At 37.5% G+C, this 26,354-nt stretch overlaps 1 protein-coding gene across 9 annotated transcripts in view; it reads left to right on the forward strand.

Moving 5' to 3' along the window:
* Positions 1 to 409: 409 nt before the first annotated feature.
* ZC3H8 (zinc finger CCCH-type containing 8) overlaps positions 410 to 26,354 on the forward strand; it is a 30,540-nt gene continuing 4,595 nt past the window's right edge. For 2 of the 9 annotated variants that reach the window (XM_007082346.3, XM_042982001.1), the window contains exons 1-8: positions 410 to 568; positions 4,737 to 4,833; positions 12,835 to 13,066; positions 15,117 to 15,250; positions 16,878 to 17,000; positions 17,606 to 17,717; positions 19,112 to 19,221; positions 20,341 to 20,378. In XM_007082346.3, the coding sequence (XP_007082408.1) occupies positions 492 to 568; positions 4,737 to 4,833; positions 12,835 to 13,066; positions 15,117 to 15,250; positions 16,878 to 17,000; positions 17,606 to 17,717; positions 19,112 to 19,221; positions 20,341 to 20,370 (915 nt within the window). In that variant the 5' untranslated portion in view covers positions 410 to 491 and the 3' untranslated portion in view covers positions 20,371 to 20,378. Of the gene's footprint in view, positions 569 to 4,736; positions 4,834 to 12,834; positions 13,067 to 15,116; positions 15,251 to 16,877; positions 17,001 to 17,605; positions 17,718 to 19,111; positions 19,222 to 20,340; positions 20,390 to 26,222; positions 26,324 to 26,354 lie in introns of those variants that run through there. The other 7 variants (XM_015537618.2, XM_042982000.1, XM_007082344.3 and 4 more) reach the window with 6 other exon arrangements.

The following is a 26,354-nucleotide window of genomic DNA, read 5'->3' on the forward strand; positions in this document are numbered from 1 at the left end:
GAAGCTGACTCTGATTCACGCTAGGAATCAGTCTCTCACTAATAGGAGTGAGTCATGTTCGACGTCATTAGCTAACCTACAGATTAAGCCTTCCTTTCATTATTCCCACAATCGCCACTCTTCCCCCGGCGTTGTAGTAAGCAAAACTGAACAATTCTGTTTCCCATATATATGCTCTATTTTCCTGCCTTGACACAATTCTCTCCACCTTGGGATGCCCACTTACCCCTAATGAAAGTGAAAGAAAGAATCCCAAGGACTCAGTTTAAAAATTCTAGTAAACATTTTGGATAACAGATCAAAAAGGGAACGGAAAAAGAATACACCTAAACTGGCGCGTGCGCAGAACCGCGAATGAGCAGGAGACAGCGGGCTTGCGCGGGGACGGGGCGGCGCATGCGCGGGGCGACCTGTGGCCAGTGCGCCGCACTGGGTCCCTTTTCCTCACGCGGTGGCTGTTACTTTATAGCTGCCGGGTCCTTGTGAGGGTGATGGATTTTGAGAATCTTTTCTCCAAGCCCCCCAACCCGGCCCTGGGTAAAAATCCGACCACGGACTCTGATGAAAGGTGATTCCTCATCTTTTTCTACTTTGGTCGCAGGGGCTCAGCTGTGTTCCGCCTTTTGGTTCCATTCGGAGGCCGCTGGGGCTGCGCGTGGGCCACGCCGCGGGGTCGCGCGGGGAGTGCGTGAGCGAGCGCGTGGGGTTGGCCTGGCACACGCGAGGGTCGGACGTGGAGAGGTCGTTCCGGAGCCGCGGGGACGGACGCGGGAGGTGGGGATCCGTTCGTAAGCCGCCACGGCTCTGGCCGGGACCCTGCTTGAGGTTGAGGGGACCGGCGGGGTCCAGGCGGCGACCGAGGGGGGTCGAGGGAGGCCCCAGGATGCTCCCCTTTCCTTGCGCTCCTGACCCTGTGAACCAGGTTAGAAACCCAGTGGGTTCCCAAAGTACTACTACTTCCACCGGACCATCAGCTCCTAGGGGACAGATTGTCATTTCTCACTGACACATGCTAACCGCTTTTTTTTTTTTTTTTTTCTTGTAGAAAAAACCGAAACCCTAAGTTCATTAAGCAGTGAAGGGTGAATAGTTTGCCTTTAGTGCATTGATTTGCCTCAAAAGACCCTGAAGACCATAATAAATCAGCAAACACCTTTGAGATGTAACATCTCCTTTAGGTTGAGAAAGTCGGGGGCACTGCTGGCCAGACGGTGCTAGTTTATTGATCTCATTCTTAGAGACGTGTATAGTGTAGTTTCTTTACACGCAGATACTAATTTACTTTTTTTTTTTTTTTTTTTTTTACTGAGTTTGAAATGCAAAAACCAACTTCTAAGCTTTTAATGTATTTTTTCCAATTTCCCTAAGCTGAAACTGTGACACACAGTCCTTTGTTCCTTTATTTCTCTCGTTGTCAATATATCTCTTATTCTGGTTGATTTTACCTTCTGATATCACTCAAATCTGTTCTCGTCTCTCTCAAATACCTTAATTAAAACTATTACCTTAATTCAGGCTACCATCAAGAGTTTTATTTAGTGCTTTACATGAAATACATCATTTGATCTTAACCTTGAAGAAAAGAACTATCCTTGTTTTTGCAGATGAGAAAATTGCAGAGAAAGGATAAATAACTTGTCAAGATTGCACAGTGTAAGTGGCAAAACTAGGATTAAGTTACCCAGTCTTACTTCAGGAGCCATGATTTGATTTCATTGCTGCGTTTCTAAGGCAAAGTGACTAAAATAAGATCTATAAATATTGAAAAGAGACAAAGACACTAATTAATTGCAGATGGGTGATCATCTACAAAGGAAAACAAGAGGAACCAGTTAGTAGACTATTGAAATACGTAAGAGAATTCGGCAAGGTGAATCATCACAAAAACAATAGCTGCATGTAAGAAAACAATAGGGTCTGTCGGTTTGAAGATGTGTTGGACAAAAGATTCTATTCACAAGAGCTTTACTGAACTACATACTACACTTGATATTAGCCAAAAGGCGGAGAAGCGATTTTACTGAACCACATAAAAGACACTTCTGGATTTCTGCCAAAGTATTAGGTGGAGAATGGTATTGAAGTATGGAGAGCATCTGTGAACTGTTCCTTGTTCATACATATCCTTTGCCTGTTTTTGTTGGTCTTTCTCTTTAAAATTTTAGGATCTCTGGTCTGCAGATAGTTTACTTCCAATTTGTTGTCTTTTGACTTTGCTTATGGCTTTATTTTCATTGCATAAAGGTTTTTGTGTTTGCTTTAAGTAAGGTCAAATGAATTAATCTTTAATGGTTTCTGGGTTTTTTGCTAGTAATTTTATGATGGGATTACTCGTGTATTGAGCACCTGCCACGTGTGAGACATCCTAGGCCCTGGGGCTATAGCAATAAATAAACAAGAGATAAAAATCTCCATATTCATGAGATTTATATGCTGGGTTCACAGTACATAAATAGATAGTGTTTTAGGTGATGATAAATGCCTGGGAGAAAACGAAAATGATAGGAAGTGAGGATGGGATGGTCGGGAGAAGGTAGATGTTTTAAAGAAGATAGTTAAAGCCTCAGTGATATCATCGATAAGTAATATTTGAGTAGGGACTTGGAGGTGAGGAAGATTGATTTCTAGCAGAGAGAACATAAAAGCGCGTATAAAAGTCCTGAAGTGGAGTGAACATGGTGTGATTGGGTCATTGGAGCAGAGGGGCCAGGAGTAGCAGGAGTTGAAGAGAAGTAATACTCTAGAGGTACGCATGATAGGGTCAGGGAGGCAGATCATGTAGGGACTTGTAGATGCCATAAGAATGACTTTGCCTTTTACCCTGAATGAGATGAAAGGCTATTGGAAGGTTTTCAACAGGGTGACATTTTAGCAGAGTCATTCTGGTTGTGTTGAGAGTAGACTGTAACAAGTCAAGAGAAGCTTGGATCATAGTATTTAGTAGCAAGAAGTGGCCAAATATGGGTATATTTTGAAGATAAACTGGATTTTCTCACAGATTGGATGGGGATAGGAGAGAGGAGTCTATGTTGACTTCAAGGTTTTTGGTCGGTATCATTAGAAGGGTAGAGTTGGTGTTGAAAATAGCAAGAGGAGTAGATCAAGAGTTCAGTTTTGGCTCTATTAAAAATATGTCAGGTAGCAATCCAGGGGGATATGTTGAATAGGTACTTGGCTCTACCTGCCTGGGCTCCAGTCTCAACTCTTCCAGTTAACTAGGTCTGTGGGAAGTTTTATAAGCTTTCTGTAATTCAGTTTTCTCGTCTGTGAAATGGTCTGTGTGTCTTAAGGTTGTTGTGATGTGGGTAATATGCATGGAATAGCTTCTGGCAGAGGGAAAACATAATGCCAAGTGTTAGCTGCTGCTGTTGTTAATGCTATTGTAGTCATTACTGTCGTTATTGCTTTGCCTCAGGGGAGGTTGCCTCCTACTCCATGAAATATTTCATTACTGTAACTGGAGCAATGAAGGCTCACAGTATGTGGCTTATTGGCTCTTGTAATAATGGCTTCTGTAGAAGGCTCAAACTTGGTGTCTTATCTGAAGAAATTTTGAGGCTCTAACTGGGGATAGATCAGTGGTAAACTGTTGAATTGGATTAAGTTGTGAAGCCTGAGCTCCTCCTAAGTTTGAAAGAAGCTCAGAGCCACTCTTCACATTCTTGCGCATTCCATTTGTAACACGTTTTTTTGAGAATGTACACATTGCCTAGTCCTTACCTTTACCTGGCATGTAACTCCTATCTTAAGCTTTTATTCAGTAGTCACTACTTGTCCAGACACAATTACTTTCAGTCTCTTGTATTTATAGTATAAGCCATTATTTAGCTTTACCCATAAATTTCATTGGCATCTTTGTTCACCAGCTTCTTATATTTCCCATCTTCATCTTTCATTTTTAGCTTTGCCAGAATATTCTCAAGTAATTGTCTCAGATGACGTCTCTGCATGTTCAGCTTCTCAGTCCTTGCGAGTCTGGAAACAACTTCTTTTTTATCTTCCCACTTGCTTATAAGTTAGGCTCTCTCCTGACCTTGAAGGACACCCTGCATTTTACCTGAAATACTTTTCTCCCTTACATTCCTCCTTGTTTGCTAACTTTTTAAAAAGTTTACGTGTTTATTTATTTTAAGTAATCTCTACACCCAGTGTGGGGCTCAAACTCATGACCCCAAGATCAAGAGTTGCATGCTCTTACAGCTGAGTCAGCCTGGCACCCCTGTTAGCTAATTCTTATATACCTTTGAGGCTTAGAAAACCCTTGGCTCCCAAATGTAAGTTAAGTGTTCTTCATATATGTACCAATGCTTATCAGACTATATTGAAATTGCTTTATTTTTTTTCTCCAAGAATATAGGAAGTTCTCAAGGCAGGGACAAAGTCTTTTTCATTGTTGTGTTCCAGGATTTAAGGCCTACAGCCTGGTATATGGTGGATACTCAGTATTTGTTGAATGAATGGAATGATGGATGAATGAATGGGTGGTTTCTATAGCTGCTAATACTAGAACATGAAGGTTATGCATTAAATTTCAGGTTTGTACTTTACTTACAAACACATGTTGACATTTACTGCTTCTGTAATTTTGTTCTTGGAGTATTTGGAGTAGAATTTGAATTTGGAATTCCTTTGAGGGCAAGTAGAAGATAAGCCAAAGCAGTGAATTTTAATGGTGTGGTATGAACCATTTCCAGGTTGAAAAACCCTTCTTGTATTATTTGATATTTTTGCTACAGAATCGATGATGAAATAGATGATACAGAAGTTGAAGAAACACAAGAAGAGAAAATAAAATGGGAAGTAAAACTGGAGTGTGAGCAAATACCCAAAAAAGTAAGATTAAGTTGGCATATCAAAAAACCAGACAGGAGTGGGTGTGAGAAATTTATCAGGGGTCCTATTTGTCTCAGTATAGTCAGCATTTGAGATCTAGTTGCTTATATCAAGGAAACCTTGGTTACACGGTCAAAAAACATATTAAAAAACTTTAGTCATTTAACGTGAACTGTTTTAGTGTATTGCTTTTATTTTGGTTGTCTCTATTTCTGAAATGGGTTGTAGTCTATTTCAAAACCTTTTCAAATTAGGTCACAATTTTTAAGGGTTTTGATTTGCTGACTCAACTAACCTTAGTGATTTACAGCTAACTCAACTAACCTTAATGATTTACAGCTAACTCAACTAACCTTAGTAATTTACAGCTTAAAGCTTAGATGAATTTGCTAGGACTGCCCTAAACAAAGTACCACAAAGTGGGTGACTTAAATAACAGAAGGTTATTGTCTTGTGTCTCTGGAGGCTGGAAATCTGAGATCAAGGTGCTGGCAAGGTTGGTTCCTTCTGAGGGCTGTGAGGGGGAGTCTGTTTCATGCCCCTCACATGGTTTCTGGTGGTTTGTTGCCAGTCTTTGGTGTTCCTTGGCATGGCTTCCAGAAGCATCACCTTGATCTTTACCTTCATATTTGAATTGTGTTCTCCCTGTGTGCATATTTCTGTATCTAAAATCCTTTTATTTATTTTTCTATTTTTAATGTTTATTTTTGAGAGAGAGAGAGACAGAGCACGAGCGGGGGAGGAGCAGAGAGAGAGGGAGACACAGAATCCGAAACGGGCTCCAGGCTCTGTCAGCACAGAGCCCGACGCAGGGCTCGAACTCACAAACCACGAGATCATGACCTGAGCCGAAGCCAGACGCTCAACTGCTCAACTGACTGAGCCACCCAGGCACCCCAAAATTAATCCTTTTATAAGGACACCAGTCATATTGGATTAGAACCTACCCTAGGAACCTCATCTTAACCAATTACACATGTAATGGCCCTATTTCCAAATAAGCCCACATTCTAAGGTTAGGACTTCATCAAGAGAATGTTGAGGGGGCGGACACAGTCAACCCATAACAGCTAGTATCTATGCCTCTCTTGCCTCTTTCTCTCTTTTTGAAATTTTTTTTTCTAAATTTTTTTAATGTTTTTTTGTGAGAGAGAGACTGAGAGAGAGCAGGGGAGGGGCAAAGAGAGCAGGAGACACAGAAGCTGAGGCAGGCTCCAGGCTCTGAGCTGTCCACACAGAGTCCCATGAGGGGCTCAAACTCAACTGAAATCATGACCTGAGCTGAAGTCAGACATTTAACCGACTGAGCCACCCAGGCGCCCGTGAAATTTTTTTTTAATTGTGAATTTTAACACATTACCAAGAGATGGGTTTGAGTGGGGAGTGAGACTCCCAAGACACAAATAGGCTTTAATGTGATACTTTGCAGGCTCTGCATTGCCGGTGCGGAGCTGGATGTGGGCCTGGAGCCCACGAACCACAAGATCATGACGTGAACCAAAATCAAAAGTTGGGCGCTTAGCGGACTGAGCCACCCAGGCATCATTTAATGTGCTACTTTTATACTTGGCTTTATAAAAGGATACAGACAGATAATGCAGCAGGTACATCATCTTCAGCTTCTCAGCTACCCAAGTATATAACTTCTTTTGCCCTTTGGGGCATGTGTGGCTGCTGTGGACAAGAATCAAGGTCTTGACACTAAGAAACTGTAGCCTGGATTTCCCCCCAATTTTTAATACTCTTTTAGTCATACAGACCCCAGTTCTTCATACCCACTTGAGGTTCCCTAATCCATGTATAATCCTATACATGAATTAGGCAGATAGAACATTCTACAGTTAATCTTTTTTTTTCAAAAAAAAAATTTTTTTTTAACGTTTATTTATTTTTGAGACAGAGAGAGACAGAGCATGAACGGGGGAGGGTCAGAGAGAGAGGGAGACACAGAATCTGAAACAGGCTCCAGGCTCTGAGCAGTCAGCACAGAGCCCGACGCGGGGCTCGAACTCACATACCGCGAGATCGTGACCTGAGCCGAAGTCGGACGCTCAACCGACTGAGCCACCCAGGCGCCCCTCTACAGTTAATCTTAAGTAGATTCCAAGAAACAGTACTGTGAGAAGATGGACACCTGCATTATTCCTATGTAGGCTTGCTACAGCCCGACTCTTTACTCACAAGTGCATGAAACATAAATGTACAATATCACAGCTGATTAAAAATAGAACACCCCAGCCAACAATTTGCAAGTCTAGAAAGAACATTACGCGCAAAGTCTCTGATGCCTCCTTTCTCAGTCATAACCCCTTGTTTCCTCCTAGAGGTAACTAGAGACCTAACTTGCATGCTAATAATCACTTCCTTGCTCTTCTTTACAGGTTTAGTTTTACTGCTGATGCTGTCATCCTTAAAGAACACAGTTTTTTCTTGCCTGTTTTTACATTTTATAGAAATAAGATAGTGATTGTATTTTTTTCTTTTAAAGATGATTTTTAAGTTTATTTATTTAAAGAGAGAGAAAGAGAGAGTGTGTGTGTGTGTGCATGTGGGAGGAGGGGGAGGGACAGAGGGAGAGAGAGAATCCCAAGCAGGTTCCGTGCTGTCAGTGTGGATCCCGGCATGGTGTTCAAACTCAGGAACTGTGAGATCATGGCCTGAGCCAAAATCAAGAGTCAGATGCCTAATGACTGAGCCACTCAGGCACCCCTTATGTGTTCTTTTCTGTCTTCTTTGTCTCAACATTATATTTACAAGATTCATAGATGTTGTGGTGTATACTTGTTTATTTTCTTAGCTGCATGGTATTCCATTATTGAATATACTAGATTTCATTGTTGGTAGAGGTTATAGGTTATAGGAGATTATAGGCAGTGCTGCTACATTCTTTAACTTGTGTCCTGTTGCACGTGTGTTCTGTATTTACCTAGGAGTAGAACTTCTGGGTCTTAGAGTATAAGCATCTATACCTTTACCTTAATGCCAAACTGTATTCCAAAGTGGTTTTACCAATTTTTATTCCCAGAGGTGTATATGAAAGACTGTATTTCTGCTACTCCACATGTGATATTATTATCCGTCTTATTTTTTATCACCTGGTGAAGTTTCTCATTGTAATTTAGTTTATATATTTTTTTATTAAAAAAATTTTTTTTAACATTTATTTATTATTGAGAGACAGACAGGGCATGAGCAGGGGAGGGGCAGAGAGAGGAGGAGACACAGACTCTGAAGCAGGCTCCAGGCTCTGAGCTGTCAGCGCAGAGCCCGACACGGGGCTCGAATTCACAAACCCTGAGATCATGACCTGAGCCGAAGTCGGACGCTCAACCAACTGAGCCACCCACGCACCCCATTTATATTTTCTTAATTGCTATTGGGATTGAGCACCTTTTTGTGTTTGTCCATTTGGATTTCCTCTTTTTTTTTTTTTTTTTTTTGGTGCTTGTTCAGGTCTTTTTGTCTTAGTATTACTGGTTTGTCTGTGATTTTTTTTTTTTCCCTTGATTTGTAGTTCTTTATTTTGGATTATAAGGGTTCCCTCCTGCCCTTCATTGAGTATTATCTGTTGCAGATATCTGCTTATTTTGTGGCTTTACAGGATGGCATTTTTGATTAAAAGTTTATATTTTAATGTATTCAGATTTATTCTTCTTTATAGTTAGTGTTCTATGTGTTTTATCTAAATATCCTGAGATAATAAAAATATTTTTCTGTAGTGTCTTCTAAAAGATTTATTGTTTTGCTTTTCACAAAGGCTTATAGTCACCATAACTAATTTTTGTATCTGTATACTGTGAGGTAGAGGTAATAAATTTTTTTTACCTTTTTTTTTTTTTCCCCTGTTATCATACCCAGTTGTTCCAGCACCATTCACTGAAGGAAAAGAATGGTCTTTTCCTCCACTGGTCTGCAATGTCACCATTTTCAAAAATCAAATGTTTGTGTTTGAGTGGGTTTGTTTCTTGACTCTATTGTCTTCTGCTGGTTTATCTGTTTAGCCCTCCCCTAAGAGCTCACCATGTTAGTTACTGCAGCTTTATAGTGAGTTTAGATGTCAGATAAGCAAGTCCTCTCACCTTATTTTTCTTCTTTAAGTGTCTTGGCTTTTTCTTAGCCCTATATAAATTTTAAAATTAGTGTTTCCGTGGAAAATTCTGGTGGAATTTTCATTGGGAATACATTTAATCTGTAGATCATTTTAGAAAGAATTGACATCTTTAGAATATTGAATTGTCTAATATTTAGGTCCTCTATAATTTCTCTCAACAGTATATGATACTTTTCTTTGTAGGTATCTTACATACCTTCTGTTAGGTTTATTGCTAGATGTTTGATGAGGCTATTATAAATTACGTCTTTTTTAAGCATCCATTTTCTAACTCTTGGTTTCTCATAATTTATTCAAGAGTTCTTTCTTGTTCTTTGTTTTGATGTTATAGCTTTCTAGCATTTTTTAAATAGATAATGTCTTGAATGTCTCTTTTGCAACTATTTATGGTCTCTTTTGCAACTATTCAACTCTGCTGTTGCTCAGCTCTGCTATTGTAGTGTGAAAGCATCTAGTATAATATGTAAATGAATGAGTGTGGCTGTGTTCCATTAAACTTTATTTATGGGTGTTGAAATTTGAATTTTATATAATTTTCATTGTCATGAGATATTATTTTGATTTTTTTCTTCAAACGTTTAAAAATTCTAAAGACCATTTTTAGCTTGCTGTTACAGAAATAAGTGGCAAGATGGATTTGGCCCGGGAACATAGTTTAATGACACCTGCTCTAGATTTCTGTCATGTGTTTTGTGCCTTCATTGTCCCTTGATTTAAGATAGGCCTGGAGTTGATGGACGGCCTAAACTGGTGTGTTGCCGGGTCTGTGTCTCTGTAGGCCTTTTGTCCAGATGGGAAGCTTGACTGGACATTCTCTGTACATGAGTGGGCTGTGTGGATAAGTGGGTTTCCTGCAGCCTGCTTTGTGCTATGCATCCCTTTCAGCGGTCTGGTGAAGCCCATGGGTCCCTTCTCAGAATAATGTTTTTAAGTGAATAAAATAGAATATGTTGGATTACAAAGGAAATTTATTTTATTGAAATATAGTAATCAAAATAAAATGGGAAAAGAGTAATATGTTCTTTATTAATGTACTAAATAATAAGGTCCAACAGGTCTAATTATTGTAGCTTTGATATAGTGATGAACATAAAAGATATTTTGAGATTTGCAACAACTATAAGGTGATATATGAAAGTAACTATGATTCTATTAGTGACAGTTGCTGGTACTGCTGATACTACTGCTGTTTGTTGGCCTGTGTTTCACAACAGGAAGATGCTAAATGTCAACTTAAGGGTTGATGATGCAAATAATGTGTGATTTTTATTGCCATTCAAGTTCATTGAATTCTGTCCATAGACCCCAGTGGGCGGATCTCTTCTGGATAGTGGGGTAGAACTCCTGTTGTAGGTTGAGTGGATGGAGTATATTTCTGGTGGGGGTTGCTCTCAAATGCCAGAATGTGGAGGACTTCATCCTGGGGTCTTAGTACCCAGGTAACAAGACTTGGCTTTTATCAGACATTTTATTCAATTTCTTTATTCTCTTTTTTGCCCAGGGTAAATTTTTGTTTGTATGTGTTCTGGTGAGGAGTAGGGTAGAGAGAATTTGTTAACAATAGCTTTGTCTGTTTTTATGTAGAATTTTAATTCATCCTCATTTACAGCCCCGTTTCTCACACACCAACGTAAGCCCAGCCTCCCAGTTATCATTTGCTTTTTGTTTTTCAAATGTTTGCCAATAATTTGTTAAACTTTTCTCAATTACTGATGAATGTACTTCATTTCCCCCCCACCCCCACTAATATGGAACTGTTTTTACATTTCTATACTTTTATTTCTGTGGACTTTCAGGAGGCCACACTAGTTCAATAAATCATCCTAAATTAAAAATCTTTTGCTTAAAAAAATTTTTATTTAGACTCCTTCACTGAAGGGAAAAAAGTTATATAGTGTATTTATATGCTTTCTAAATTACATAGAGAACAACAAATATCAAAGCAAGGAGTTTATAGCTAGCTGCATGAAGAAAAGTATTAAAGCAATCATTTGTATTTTGTGTATATCATTGCTCTCTAAGAGTAATCATATCCATTAGGAGTGCTCATCTCTAATGTATAAAAAACAACATGATGATCTTCCTGGTTTTATTCATGTTGCCAAGTCGTCTCATCTTTTCATTTAATACAAATGAATCAGACATATTATTACCTGTTAAAAGGGGTCTGCTTTGGTACATATTTTGTGTGTGAGGGAGCACTTAATTATTCATTTGGATCATTGTGATATTTTGATTCAGTTACGTTGAATAGAATTTCCTGTGTGTTTGACTAAGCTTCGCGAAGCTGTTGCATAATTGGATGATTCTCCCTGTGCCCATTAAATAAAATTAAAGGCGAAAACCAAGGTAAACATAATTATCACAGAAATTGGCCAACTTTTTATAAAGGACCAGCTAGTGCATCATTTTGACTTTGTGAGCCATATTGTCTCTGTCACAACTAAGCCACAGGTAGCAGAGAAGTGAATGAATGGGTGTGATTGTGTTCCAGCAAAACGTTATTTCCAAAAACAAGAGGCCAGGCTGATACCTGCCAACCCCTGACTAGAAGAAGATACATTTACAAGTTCATTCTATGGCTTTAGTTTTAAAAGGTGCTCTTTCTTGAAAACTTGGAGACCAGGAACTTGGTGGCCTGATGATTGTTGGATTGGTGGTAGTCTTGTCTGGTGTAATGAAGATGAGGTGTACATTAAGGCCACTGTCAGGTTAGGAAACTTTCTCCACTTGTTTGGATTCTTCAGGCAGGGAGCAAAGTCCTTTTGTAAGCCTACGATAAATCCTCTGGTGGTACGACTCCTAGCTTTGAAGTTAACCATCAAAGGTAAACCATTAAATTGGGCCACTTAGTATATTTTATAATAGTCTTCTGGTTTGTTTGAGTCTGCTGCCTTGATCAGTTATAAGAAAGTAGGTAAGAGACCAGGCCCCAAAGCATGCTCTGGAGCAGGATCATTGGCCAATTTAATGGTAGACATGTCATCTCTTCTTGATATCAAAACAGGAGCCCTTTGACACTTTGACTTTTTAAAATAAACCTTAATAAAAATATATCATATATACTAACTATAATTATACAACTTGATCCACCTGGGTTATCGAGTATAAATACCTATATAACCAATACTAGGGAATTCTGGTACTTTAATTCAGAGTACTTTAAGTTGTCTGCTGTGATCATCTCAGGCTGACCCAGGGTCAGTTGCCTTACCTGGCTTGCTCTTCCAGTGTGGGTGCCAGTGTTTGCATCTGTCGCCTTGGGGCAGCTGCAACAACAGTGTTAGAAAACTATTTCTGAAAGTAAAATTAACTTGATTATAGAGAACGTGGCAGTTCTTTCTTCCTTGTTTTCAGTGCTGCCACCTTCTCTGCCACCAATGCTGTGAGTTACAGGAAAAATAATGGACTTCGCTAGCTGTGATATATCTTAGTGTAGTATAGATTTTCACTTGGGCCATTACAGTTTACTTGTTCTTTTATGAAATGATGAGTTATTGAATTAAACCATTTAAAGTATGCAAAGGGATGCAAAGGGAGAAATAAAATGTGAATTGTAATACTATAATTCAATCAAATAAAATTATATCAAATAATTAAGATTTGGGGGTTTTGTCTTTAATTCAGTAGAGTACATCTAGTGTACAAATTCAGAATCTTGTGTTAAGTTTTCTTCAAGGACAATATGTTGTGTTTTTTGTTTATGTTTTTTTTTAATTCTGGAAAATTTTAAGTATGTAAGAGTGGAAAGAAAAGTATATGAACCCCCGTATACCCATCACCCAACTTCAACAATGATCAGTTCATGGCTCGTCTTTATTTCTTCTTTATAACCAGGTTGCGTTGAATTATGCTAGGTTTTTAAAATTGAAAATTTAATTTTTACTTAGTTTAGGCACTTGGGGAACTCTACAGCATCACCGAAGAAATTGCTACATAGAAAATCAAGAAGTAAGGACTATGATGTATATAGTGATAATGATACCTGCAGTCAGGAATCAGAAGATACTTTTGCTAAAGAGCTTCAGCAGTATATACAAGCTAAAGAAATGGCAAATGCTGCTCAATCCTTACCATTTCCTGAAGAATTGAAGAAAGAGGGAGTGAAGGACACCCAGAAAGGTAAGGGTGAGACTGTTTTGTCATTTTGTGTTTATCTAGAGAAGCATCACAGTTGTCCATATACAGATTGGGGTTTGGGGAGGGGGGGAGTTTTCTCTTGCGTTTTATTTCATAGGAAGATCTGCTTTCCATGGATCTTATTTATTTATTTATTTATTTATTTATTTATTTTTGTTTATTTACTTTGCGAGGGGGAGGGACAGAGAGAGGAGAGAGAATGCCAAGCATGCTCTGTGCTGTGAGCACAGAGCCTGACTTGGGGCTCGATCTCATGAACTGTGAGATCATGACCTGAACCAAAATCAAGAGTTAAATGCTTAACTGACTGAGCTACCCTGGTGCCCCTCCATGGAGCTATACACCAGATGTGAGCTTGCATGGCCGGAGACCCCCCCTGAGACCTGGCCATTTGGTGTACAAATGCTTAGTTTATAGGAGGAAAGTACAGCAGGGTTATCAAAGGCCATGACTGCTTTGAAAGGGAGAATGCTAAATCCTTTGCCTCTGCATATATGAAGGACAAGATGTGCCTGTTTGTATTGCTGTGTTCTAGGGAGGGATTGATTTCATATCTGTTATAGTGGTATGCCAGACTAAACTCAGAAATAATATTCTTTTAGATTAATCAGATAAAGTTTAGTCATAGATATGAGGACAAATGACCATGGTAAACAAAATTAGTCCTCTTATTTTACTGCTTTTTTTCTCTTGAAATGTTTTTTTGTTTAAAATCGGTCTATAGATAAATTTAATCTATATAAAATGTTTTCTTTTTCTTTTTTTTAATCTGTTTTTATTTTTATTTTAAATTAAACACTCTGCCCAGTGTGGGGCTCAAACTCACATCCCCAAGATCTAGAGTTGCATCCTTTACCAACTAAGCCAGCCAGGCACTCATATATAAAATGTTTTCAGTGAAAACTCTGACAGTAGTGTAAGATGTCATTTTAAACATTTGAAGGTTTTGCTTTTATAGTGCTATGGCAGTTCCTAATTAGCTCCATTATACTCTGAACACTTCAAAAGGATCTGGCTGGTGGCAAGCAAGATTGATTTCATTAATTATCTTGCTTTTCTTTCTTCCTGACTATACCTTATCTATTAAAAAAAATTTTTTTTAAGTTTGTTTATTTATTTTGAGAGAGACAGAGGCAGCATGAGTAGGGGAGAGGCAGAGAGAGAGGGAAAGAGAGAGAGAGAATCCCAAGCAGGCTCCGCACCATCAGCACACAGCCTGATGTGAGGCTTGAACTCATGAAACTGCCAGATCATGATCTGAGCCGAAACTGATAGTTGGACACTTAACCGACTGAGCCACCCAGGCCTCCCTACCTTATCTATTTTCATAAGGAATGAATTGGGGATCCAGAATATATTAATTCTCCTTTTGGTCTCTTAATCCCAGAGCTTCCAGAAAGGTCAGCATCGTACCACTTTTCACTCAGTGAGCAGTGGAGAACTCCTCCTGGATTATTATAGAATGTACTTTTTTTTTTTAGGTGTTTATTTTATTAATTTTTAAGAGCAAGAGAGAGCACGCAAGCGAGCAGGGGAGGAGGAGAGAGAGAGAGACAGAGGATCTGAAGCAGGCTCTGAGCTGCCAAAGCACAACCCAATGTGAGGCTTGAACTCATGAATCATGAGATCATAATCCATGCTAAAGTCAGATGCTCAACTGACTGAGCCACCCAAGCGCCCCAGAATGCACTTAAGAGTAAACTGCCGGGGTGCCTGGGTAGTTCAGTCAGTTAAGTATCTGACTTTGGGTCAGGTCATGATCTCCTGGTTGATGAGTTTGAGCCCCACGTTGGGCTCTGTGCTGACAGCTCAGAGCCTGGAGTCTGCTTTGGATTCTGTGACTCCCTCTCTCTCTGCCCCTCCCCCACTCACACTCTGTCTCTCTCTCTCTCCCTCTCAAAAAGAAACAAACGTTAAAAAAATTTTAAAGTAAACTGCCATTGTACTTTTATGTCATCATAGATTAAAATTAAGCATTTTAAGATTTAATTTAATGTTTAAGATTAAACAGAATTAACTTTTTTGTTTTTAGTTGTTAAACAAAAAAATAAAAACCTTAAAGCTGTACAGAAAAATGGTAAACAGAAGAAAATGAAGCGAAAATGGCCTGGCGCCGGACACAAAGGATCCAACGCTTCACTGAGGAACAGTGGCTCACAGGAACAGGTACAAGAGTATGGGCACGTAGGAGAACGCCTACATGCTGCAGGATATTCATCTTGCACCTACCTCAGTGGCAAGCCATAAAACGAGGGTTCTCTGACGGTGAAAAATCTCCTCTCACCATCAGTTGGCTCTCCACATTCTTCCTTGTCACTATTGCAGCTCCTTCCCTCTCCCTCATGAGCTGCCAGCACCTGTGTTAAGCCTTAACGTTGAACCTGTTTACCTGAATACGTGCACACAAGTCCCTTGATTTTGCAGTGTTGTACTGTCAGAGACTGGAAAAGCAGGAGGAGCAGGGAGAAGGTAAAGTAGCCCAGAGAACACTTCAAAGGTCACAGAGTCTTACAGAGTTGCTGTGATTGCGGTTCCTGGTCTATCAGTATTTGTCTCCCCTCTGGAAATTAAAAATGAATATTTCTGAGCATTGGCTTACAAAACACCCCCTATCCGCTTGGTGTTTTGATTTTGCTTTGTAGAAGTTCCTCTTCCTTGGTCTGCAGATGTAATCAGGGTAGAATAGTAAGTGACTCCTCTGGACTCTGCTTTTCTGAGGTGTTTTAAACAAACTTTTTTGTTAGGCTGGGTCCAGAAGACAAGAGTCAGGGGTGGTAAAATATTAGAAATACCAAATATTATGGATTGAAACATATTTATATATGTTTCCATATTTTACAAATGAGGACTCTGAAGCCCTGGGGGTTCAGGTGTCTGCTCAGTCACACAGGGCCAGGCCACAGCCTGTATCTCCTGACCCTGTTGGTATTCCCTTCATTTGGTTTACATGGACTCAAATGATTATTCAGCTAAAGTTGACAGCCCTTCTACATGAGTAGCAAATTGTAAACCTGTGTTAGAATTTAATAACATAGTCAAATAAAACCAAAGATTTAAACTGGCACATATTGGACACATAATTTTGATGGTGTTAAGTAGAAATTTAACGTCATTACAAAGCAGATCACGTAAACGTAGTCAGGTCTCTTCTTTGCACATATTTAATTCCTAAACATGTTCAGAAGTTTGGGATGAAGACATTGTATGTAAATTGTACCACAGGTTAACGGGCTAAAATGGTTTAGGTTTCTAAAGAGCTAAAATGTATTATGAGATTCCCCTTTTGTTTTTATATAAAGGTCACCTTTTGTTTTTATATCTCTGTTGCCATCTTTGAGGTTATATTTGTTTACTAGATAGAGCTGGTTATTATTCTCCGCTCTCACCCAGTGAGCATCTCATTGAACTTAAAGAGTATACCGCTTTCGGTTTACCTTACAGTCTCCAGTTTTGTCTCCGTCGTTCTCAAGAGCCTTATTCCCGGATTTCATTTTTTATCACAAGTAGCAGCATTTTCATTTTAAAAAATTGCTTATTCAATTTTTAAAAATAAGGGCAAAGTATAGTAAAATAATTCAAATTGACCAAACACGTTCAGTGCTGGAATTCTGTTGTAATTGGCAGAACATTTATTTTTCAACTGATGTGCAAAAGTCCAAATCTTACACATGTAGGCCAGTTTAGAAGAGTCACTTTTTAATGTTTTAAAGGTGGTCAAAATAATTTTGTGCAGTGGAATAAAATATTTAAATTTATATTTCTCACATTAATTTCTTTGTTTTTGTTTTCAAAGGATGGTAAACCGAAAGAGAAGCAGCAGCATGTGAGAATGAGTCAGGGATTCATCAACCAACATACAGTGGAACGCAAGGGGAAACAAGTTTGTAAATATTTTCTTGAAAGGAAATGTATTAAGGTATAAAAAACTGCGTAAGCAAAAATATACTAAAATGTAAGGTATAGCAAAAATGTACAAAAGCCAACTCCTGTCTCCATTGGATACTCTAAAAGCATACCTGTACATTTTATAACTCTTTCCTTCTGGAAAAGGTTCAGTTAGAAAGCTTTACTGAAGTATTATTTTATGTTTAAAAAAGATACTTTTTAGGGGCACCTGGGTGTCTCAGTCAGTTAAACTGCTGACTCTTGATCTCAGCTCAGCTCATGATCTCACAGTTCGTGGGATTGAGCCCTGGTGGCAGGCTCTGTGCTGGCACTGTGGAGCCTGATTGGGATTCTCTCTCTCCCTCTCTTTCTGCCCCTCCCCTGCTCATGTTCAGGCTCTCTCTATCAAATAAATAAGCATTTTTTTTTAAAAAATACTTTGTGTTAAAAAGGTTTAGGATGTAACAAGATTTTAAGCAGATACATGTGGAGTGGTTATACGATAGCTCGTTAAGAATTAGACTGTAGGGCTTCTCAGATTTTTTTCTGGAACCATTTGCTTATTTTAAGATTAGTAGGAACTGCATGACTTAACTGAGAAATAATGGCTTGTCCTTGTTCTTTCCTTTCGCCCAGGGAGACCAGTGTAAATTTGATCATGATGCAGAGATAGAGAAGAAAAAGGAAATGTGCAAGTTTTATGTACAAGGATATTGTACCAGAGGTGAAAATTGTCTGTATTTGCATAATATCCTTTATCACAAGATATAATTTTACTTTTTATAAATATTTACATGAACATTTTAAGTATGTATAATTTTGAATAAAACCCGTGTTTTAGCTATGGCAAAATTATGTTACCCAAGCCCAAATCCATATCAAAGTGGTTAAATTGTGTGATTTTTTTTTTCCCCAAGAAAGAAAAGATGGATTCTCTAATAATTCTCTCAAATGAAGATCCTTCACTTGGATAGCATAGCAGCAGGTTCATGAGACCTATTCAACCCACAGAAAGACTCAGAATTTCTGCTGTGACATTAACTAATTATATCTATGTTCATAGAGATATAGCTATGTATGTGTATATACATATATACAACTACTTTGTTGTTATTAATGATTTTCTATTTAAGTAATCTGTACCCCCAGCGTGGGACTTGAATTTACAACCCTGAGATTAAGAGTAATATGATCTACCAACTAAGCCAGCTAGGCACCCTCATATGAGTTACTTTGTTTAAAAAAAAAAAAAAAAAAAAAAAAAAAAAAGGCGTCATTTGGGAGTACTTGTTTTCTGTATAGTCTGTACTGAATTGTCCTTTAATTTGGAGAATAACCTTAACTCTTTAATGCAAATGGTACAGACAGGTTGTAAAAACATAGAACATAAAAATTTTATGGTAATAGCACCTTTGGGTACCACAAAAGTTGTTTTCCTTCAGTCATGCAGTATAGGGAATCTCAAACTCTAACTTGAGAGTTTTTTTTCTAGAAAACAATGTTGAAGTTGTTTAAGTTCATTCTATTTTAAGTAAACCTAATATATAAAGGATCCAGATTTGTAAAACCTATCATCGTCATTGGCTTTATTGCCTCTACCCCAAAAGAATGCCTTAAAAATAATCACATTTCTGGGGTGCTTGGGTGGCTCAGTTGGTTAAGCATCCAACTTCAGCTCAGATCATGATCTCATGGTTTGAGCCCCACATTGGGGCTCTCTGCTGAGCCCACTTCAGATCCTCTGTCCCCTTCTCTCACTGCCCCTCCCCTGCTCATGCTCTCTCTCTTTCTTTCTCAAAATAAATAAATAAACTTAAAAAAATTATAAAAAAATAATAATCACATTTCTTAAAGTATTTAAAACACACAAACTTTCCTTACGTCATTGAAACAGACCTATAATTTATTATAAAAATGAATATGAAGGGAAAGTTTCATGTGATAGCCAATAAACTTGATTTATTATAATTATCCTAAAATTAGATGTTTCATATAGTTCAATTCATAATTTATCATATTTTAAATAGAGAATTTAGTGTTTCTATTAGGAGGAAAGGCCTTTATACAGGGAACATAAAGTTAATAAATTATAAATTATTTTAGTTGGATTAAAATTGTTCTCTTCCTTAACACTTGAGTTACATGAATATCCTTGCAAGTTTTACCATACAGGAACAAAATGTTATCAGGGTGACTATTGCAAGTTTTCACATGCTCCACTGACTCCTGAAACACAAGAATTGTTGGCCAAAGTAAGTAGAATTTTAATTTTTGTTTTTCTTTTTTAAAGAATATGTTTGAACTAAGGGCAAGAATTTGGAAACATACTATTCTTTAAGGAGAATGCCTCATAGGTTACCATTTGGGATATGTTAGGATTGACAATCTTAGAATTTAATTCTGTTTAGAGAATTATTCATTTGTATATATATTTTTTGTAGCTTAAAGGAAAATATATACTTATTGCTGGTAAGAACGTTATACTTATGCAAGCAATAAGTATAAATTGGAATGTTCTTAAAACTTTCAAAGTAGTTAGTAACCTTAGTAGCCAAGCTAACCAAAGGAAAACAAAGCAAATAGGAGAACTAGTACTCCTGTTATACTCTTAGAAGGAAAGCTAAGAATCATTGTGTGATGAATGTTTTAAAGTTATGTCATAGCATCCTTAAATAGTTATTTCAAAGTTTTCTTCAAATGTTCTTCCAGTCAGTGAGGAAAGATAATTGAAAAAATAGTAATTTATATTCTTTCATCTCCCATATGTTAGTTAGAGTCTGTGCCTTTAAAATTAAATTGAAATTTAAGCGAAAATGAAAGATTCTTCTAGAACCAAGCCATATCATCTTGTGGCAGAAGTTCTCTTGAGTGTGTGCAAATATGAGAAAGTCAAAGGTGCTTATTTATGGATATTTTTATGTTGTAAAATATGAAGGCTTACCCTGGAATTAAAAGTCATACCAAGGGGCACCTGGGTGGCTCAGTCAATTAAGTATCCGACTCTTGATTTTGGCTCAGGACATGATCTCACAGTTTCTGAGTTCGAGCCCCATGTCAGGATTGGTGCTGATGGCTCAGAGTCTGCTTGGGATTCTGTCTCTCCCTCTCTCTCTGCCCTGCTCACATGTGCGCGTTCTCTCTCTCTCTCAAAATAAATAAACTTAAAAAAAAAAAAGTCATACCAAGTATTTTGTTATTAGTATGAAATATATATGGAAAAAAGAGATGTAAAAGTTATGTTTCAGTTGTTCTTACGGTATTATAATTACTAGGATAAATAGTATTGGAATCATTAGAAAATTACAAGACCATTATGATGTACCTGAATTTGATATTGATGCATAAAAATGTGTGGTTTTTTTTCATATTAGGTTTTGGATACTGAGAAGAAGTCATCATGAAAATAAAGGTATGAAAAAGGTAAAATTAGAATTTAGCACATTTCCTTTTATTTCTCTGAAACACCTCTAGAAATTGGCATGGAAACATAGGGCTTTTCCATTTTCTAAAATAGAAATCTTTTTCTTTCTCCTCCCCTGCTAAAAAATTATAAAATATCTGATACATATACATAGATATATATCTCCCGTCTCCTTGGACCTGCTTCCCTCTGTTTGTCACTATCTTTTGTATTTTCATTCTCCTCTTGTTTCTATGTAGATTCGCCAATGTATGCGATTCACTAAATACTGTATTTAGTTTTGCTTGTGTTTGGATTTTATTTAAACAGTTTGGATTTTTTTTTAAATGCTTATTTATTTTGAGAGAGAGAGAGTGAACGAGCGAGCATTGGGGGAGGGGCAAAGAGAGGGGAGAGAGAATCCCAAGCAGGCTCAGCACAGAGCCCAATGGGGCTCAATCTCATGAACTGTGAGATCATGACCTGAGCCGAAATCAAGTCAGATGCTTAACCTGCTGAGCCACCCAGGATCCCCACCAGTTTGGATTTTTTTTTAAACAAGTATTCTGTGTATTTATTGGTGACTTGGTATTTTCACTCAACATTATGTTTCTAAGATTCGTTCATGTAGACCCACAAAGCTCTTATTCATTAATTTATACTTTTACATAGCATTTCATTCTGTAAATATGTTAACATTTACTTAAACATTCTACTAATGATGGACATTTAGGTTATTTTCAATATTTTAAATATAAAGTATTGCTAATAATGTGTAATTAATATATCTAATAACATACATGTCTTTTGACGTAAATGTGTGTAAGTTATCTTGGTTATAAACCAAGGAGTAGAATTGTATCTTAAAATTTTAAAACAATACTAATCTTTTCGAAAGTAGTTAGAATGATTTGTATTCCCGTCAACTGTGTAAAATAAATCCTTTTACTCTATACTTGCCAATACTTTGTATTGTCAAGTCTTTAATTTTTTTTTCTACCAGTTTATTGGGCATAAAAGTGATGTCACATAGCTTTATTTTCATAAAGCTCAGCGTCTTTTCTTATGCTTGCTAGCTTTTGAGTTTCATCTTTGGTGAAATGTCTGTTAGTGTTTTTTGCTTACATTTCTATTGGGCTGGACTGTCCTTAAATTGATTTTACATATTCCTGATATAATCCTTTGTGAGGTATGTGTGGCAGGTCTCCCCATTTTGTAAACTGTCTTTTCACTTTTTCTGAGGTGCCTCTGGGAGCAGAATTGCTTATTTTGGCAATCTGTTTAAGTTTTGGGGTTTTGCTTTTTACATTTATTTTTTACTCCTTTGAAAAAAGTACCTGGTAATAGTTGCTAATTTAATGGTGTTAACAACCACAAACTTCTCAGCATGTAAAAATAAACATTTCTTTTTTCTGTGCATCTGCAGATTGGCTGGGAATAGCCTGATCTGGGCTGGCCTTGGCTAGGTTGGCTCTGCTTCTTAAAGCAGGTTGACCAGGATGGTTCTGGCCCACGTTTGTCTCAGTCTCCTCCTGGCATCAGTGGGCTAGCTGGGATGTGTTCTTCTCACAGCATTGGCAGAAGCTCAAGGCTGTTTGTATCATCACATTTACACACAACCCATTGGCCAAAGTAAGATACATAGCCAAGTCCAAAGTCGGAAAGTAGGGAAGTACACTCTTGTAGTTTCCATGTAGGAGGAGCCGCTAAATTACATGAAAAAGAGAGTGGCTGTGGCTAGTGGGAGATGAGAAGAATTAAAACTAACTGATTTCTTTTTTAACACCTTATTTTCCCTCTCTTTCTTTATATGGATAAGCATTCTCTCCATACCATTCAACTGAAAACACTGCCCTTTCCCCACTGATCTGTAATGCCTGGTCCCTCTGGTATAGATAAGTTTCCTTCAGACAAAGATCTATTTCTGGGGTATCTGTTCTGCTTCATTTGTTTTTTTTCTTTAATACTCTGTCTTAATTACTGTAGTTTTACTGGATTTTATATACTTTGATAGTTTTTCTAATGCTGTTCTCCATGAATGGCTTGGCTATTTTGGGCCCTTTTACTTACTTTGATATAGTTTTCACTTGTTTTTAGTGTAAAATTTAATACTTTTTGGTAAATTTAAAAGTTGTGTGACATCACCAAATCCAGTTTTAGAATGTTTTTGACATCCCCCAAAAGATCCCTTAGACCCATTTTAAGTCATTCCCCAGTCCCATATCCAGTTGTAGGTAACCACTGATCTTACTATTTCTAGATTTGCCTTTTCTGGGCATCTCGTATAAACTTTAATATGTGGTCTTTTGCTTCTAATTCTTTTCACATTGTATGATGTTTTTGAGATTCATTCATGCCTTAGCATAGATCACTTTTTGTTTTAAAGAAACTTTATTATTTTTTTAAAGATTTATATATTTTTTATTTTTAGAGAGAGAGAGTGTGTATGTGAGTGGGGGAGAGGGGCAGAGAGAGTGAGAGAGAGAGAATCCCAAGCAGGCTCCATGCAAGGCTTGTTCTCACGACTCTGGGATCATGACCTGAGGCAAAATCAAGAAAGAGTTGGATGCTCAACCAACTGAGCCACTCAGGCACCCCGATCTCACGTGTGTGTGTGTGTGTGTGTGTGTGTGTGTGTGTGCATATAAAATTGCCCCCATTATTCCATTGTATGTTTTGGAGATTCTGGGTCTTACAGTAAATGTATTTTTAACTTTTTAAGAACTGCCACATTGTTTTCCAAAGTGGCTGCATCATTTTGCATCCCAGATAGCAATGTAAGAAGATTCTAGTCTCTTCACATGCTCACCCACATTTGTTACTGTCAGTTGTTTTGATTGTGGCTGTTCTAGTGAGGAGGTATCTCATTATGGTTGTAATTTGCATTTTTCTAATGATTACTGGTGTTAAGCATCTTTTCATGTGCCATTGGTCAATTCAGATCTTTACCCATTCTTTAATCGGATCATTTTCATACTGTTGAGTTGTAAGAGTTCTTATATGTTGGATACAAGTCCTTTATCACATATATAATTTGGAAATATTTTGTCCCAATATGTGACTTTGTCTTTTTGTCCCAGTTTGTGCTTATATTTTTAAAATAGTGTCTATTAAAGCATGAACATTTTAATTTTGATGCCCTAAGTGTATTTTTTTTTTTTTTATGGATCATGGTTTTGAGGTTCTATCTAAAAATTCTAACGCAAGATCACAAGATTCACCTATGTTTTCTTCTAAAAATTTTTATAGTTTTAGCTCTTTCATTTATGTCTATAATTCATTTTGAATTCTTGAGAAAAGTGTGGTCTAAGGATCTAAATTTTTCTTTTTGCATATAGATATCCCATTGTCCCAGCCGCATTTCAAAAAAAAAGACTGCCCTTTCCCCAGTGAGTTGCCTTGGCATCTTTGTCAGAAATCAGTTGACTATAAATGTAAAAATTTCTTTCTGGACTTTCAGTTGTGTTCTGTTGTTGTAGATGTGTATCTTTATATGTTATATGTTAGGCTCTATATGTTTATCTGTTGCTCTGTATGTTTACCCTTATATGTTATCACACTGTCTTGTGATAGTGTCTTGTGATTCTATAGCTTTATACTATGTGTTAAAATAAGGAAATAGAAGCTGTCTGGTTTTGTTCACCTTTTCAAGGATTGTTTTGGCTAATTTAGTGTCTTGTGCTTTTCCATATAAATTTCAAGATCAGCTTGTAAATTTCTGCAAAAAACCTGTGTTGGAATTTTGACAAACATTACGTTGATCTGTGGAAAATTACAGTGTTAATTGAATCTTCTGGTCTGTGAATATGGAATGTATCTCAATTTAGATCCTTAATTTCTCTCAGTTTTGTACTTTTCAGTGTACAAGTGTGTTGTTTACACTTTTGTTAAATTTATTTACATGTATTTTTCCTTTGATGGTGTTGATGAGAGGAATTAAACTTCATTTTTGGGTCATACATTCATGGTAAAGAGAAATAGAATTAATTTTTGTATTTTTTTAAGTTTATTTATTTTTGAGAGAGAAAGCATGAGTAGAGGAGGGGCAGAGAGAGGGAGGGAGGGAGGGAGAATCCCAATCAGGCTCCATACTGTCAGCACAGAGCCTGATGTAGGGCTCAAACCCACAAACTGTGAGATCATGACCTGAGCCAAAGTTGGACACCTAGCCAACTGAGCCACTTGGGAGCCCCTAATTTTTGTATTTTGATCCTGTTTGCTGAGACTTAGCTGAACTCATTTATTAGCTGTAGAGTGTGTGTGTGTTTGTGTGTGTGTGTGTGTGTGTGTGTGTGTGTGTGTGTGTGGGTGTATTCCTTAGGAATTTCAACATATTATATGAGAATAAAGACAGTTTTACTTCTTGCTTTCTAATCTGATTGCCTTTTATTTCTTTTTCTTGACTGATCTCACTGACTAAAACGTCCTGTGCAATGTTAAATAGAAGGGACAGCAGATAGCATTGCCTTTTTCCTGATATTAGGCAATAAGCATTCAGTCCTTCACCATCATATATGATTTTAGTTGTAGGTTTTTCAGAGATACTCTTCATTGGTTTGAGGAAGTTCCTTTCTATTCCTGTTTTATAGAGAGCTTTTATCACGGATGGGTGTTGGATTTCATCAAGTGTGTCCCCCCCCCCCCCCTTTTTTAAGTTTTTATTTATTTATTTATTTATTTTAAGAGAAAGAGAGCCCGTGTGTGTGAGTGGGGAAGGGGCAGAGAGAGAGGGAGAGACAGAATCCTAAGTCTTCGCGCTGTCAGCACAGAGCCTGAAATGGGCCTCTATTTCAACCACTGTGAGATCATGACCTGTGCCACAATCAAGAGTCGGATGCCTAACCAACTAAGCCACCTAGGCACCCCATCAAGTGTGTTTTCTATGTCTACTGAGATATTCTGTTTCCCTCTTTCAGCTCCTCCCCTGCTTCTGCTCTCTCTCTCTCAAAATAATTAAATAAACTTAAAAAAAAAAGAAAGTCCTCAATGAAACAGTAAAAATGTTTAATGTTGTTAAACACCAATTCTTGAGTATATGTTATGTCAGTAATCCATAGAGTGGATTGGAAGATGGAAGATGTATAAAGTATGGGTTAAACATCCATCCTACCTACAGTATAGACTAATAGGTTTTAATGTAGAAGTACAAAACGTTCCTTCTAATTGTTTCAGATTTTACATTGCAACTGGAAATTTGGTTACATTTGCTTTTAGTATTTATTTGCCCACCACTTTGTTTTTTAGCTTTTCTGAGTTAAGTTCTAGCCTTTCTTATATAGCATGTATAGTTTGGGTTTTGTTATTTGAGCCAAACCAAAAATCCTTTACTTCTTTTGATAAGTGGATTGAGCCCATTCACATTTATTGAAATGACTGAACGTTTGGGTTAGCTTCTGTCATTTTTTATTATAGTTACTGTGTAAATTGTTATATTTATGTGTTTTCCCTCTCTATGATGAATTTTCTTTTTTTATTCTTTTATAAATTTTGCTTTCTTCATCTCATTTTTATTCTTTGTTCTTTTTCCACTTTTATCCAGTAACCCTTATTGTTTCCATTCAAATCTGTCTTATAATATAGGCTATATTTTTGACATGATCTCTTTTTTGTATCATTTCTGAGATCAGTCAGCTCTTGTTTCATTACTTCTGTTTTTTTGGTTCAGTGTTTGTTTTAGTTTTTGAATTTCGATTCAGATTGTTTTTTCATATTCTTAAACAGGGATATTGAATTCAGTTTGGATTTTTGTGTTACAGTTTGCTGCTGCTGCTGATTTTTGGGGGGAAGGGAGTAGGGGTGTCTAAAATTGGTAATTTTCAGCAGCTGATGTATTTTTGTTATTTTCTTCCATAGTTTTGTATGGATGAAGAGTACTTATGTCTACGCCTGTTCAAGACTGTTGATTTGGAGTGGTTTACAAGAGTCCTCATTTAAAGCGCCCTCTTGTGTCATTATGATGTTGTGCATCTTCTCTAATCGATGGTG

Source organism: Panthera tigris, chromosome A3 (genome assembly GCF_018350195.1).
Source record: "Panthera tigris isolate Pti1 chromosome A3, P.tigris_Pti1_mat1.1, whole genome shotgun sequence".
Classification (NCBI taxonomy): domain Eukaryota; kingdom Metazoa; phylum Chordata; class Mammalia; order Carnivora; family Felidae; genus Panthera; species Panthera tigris.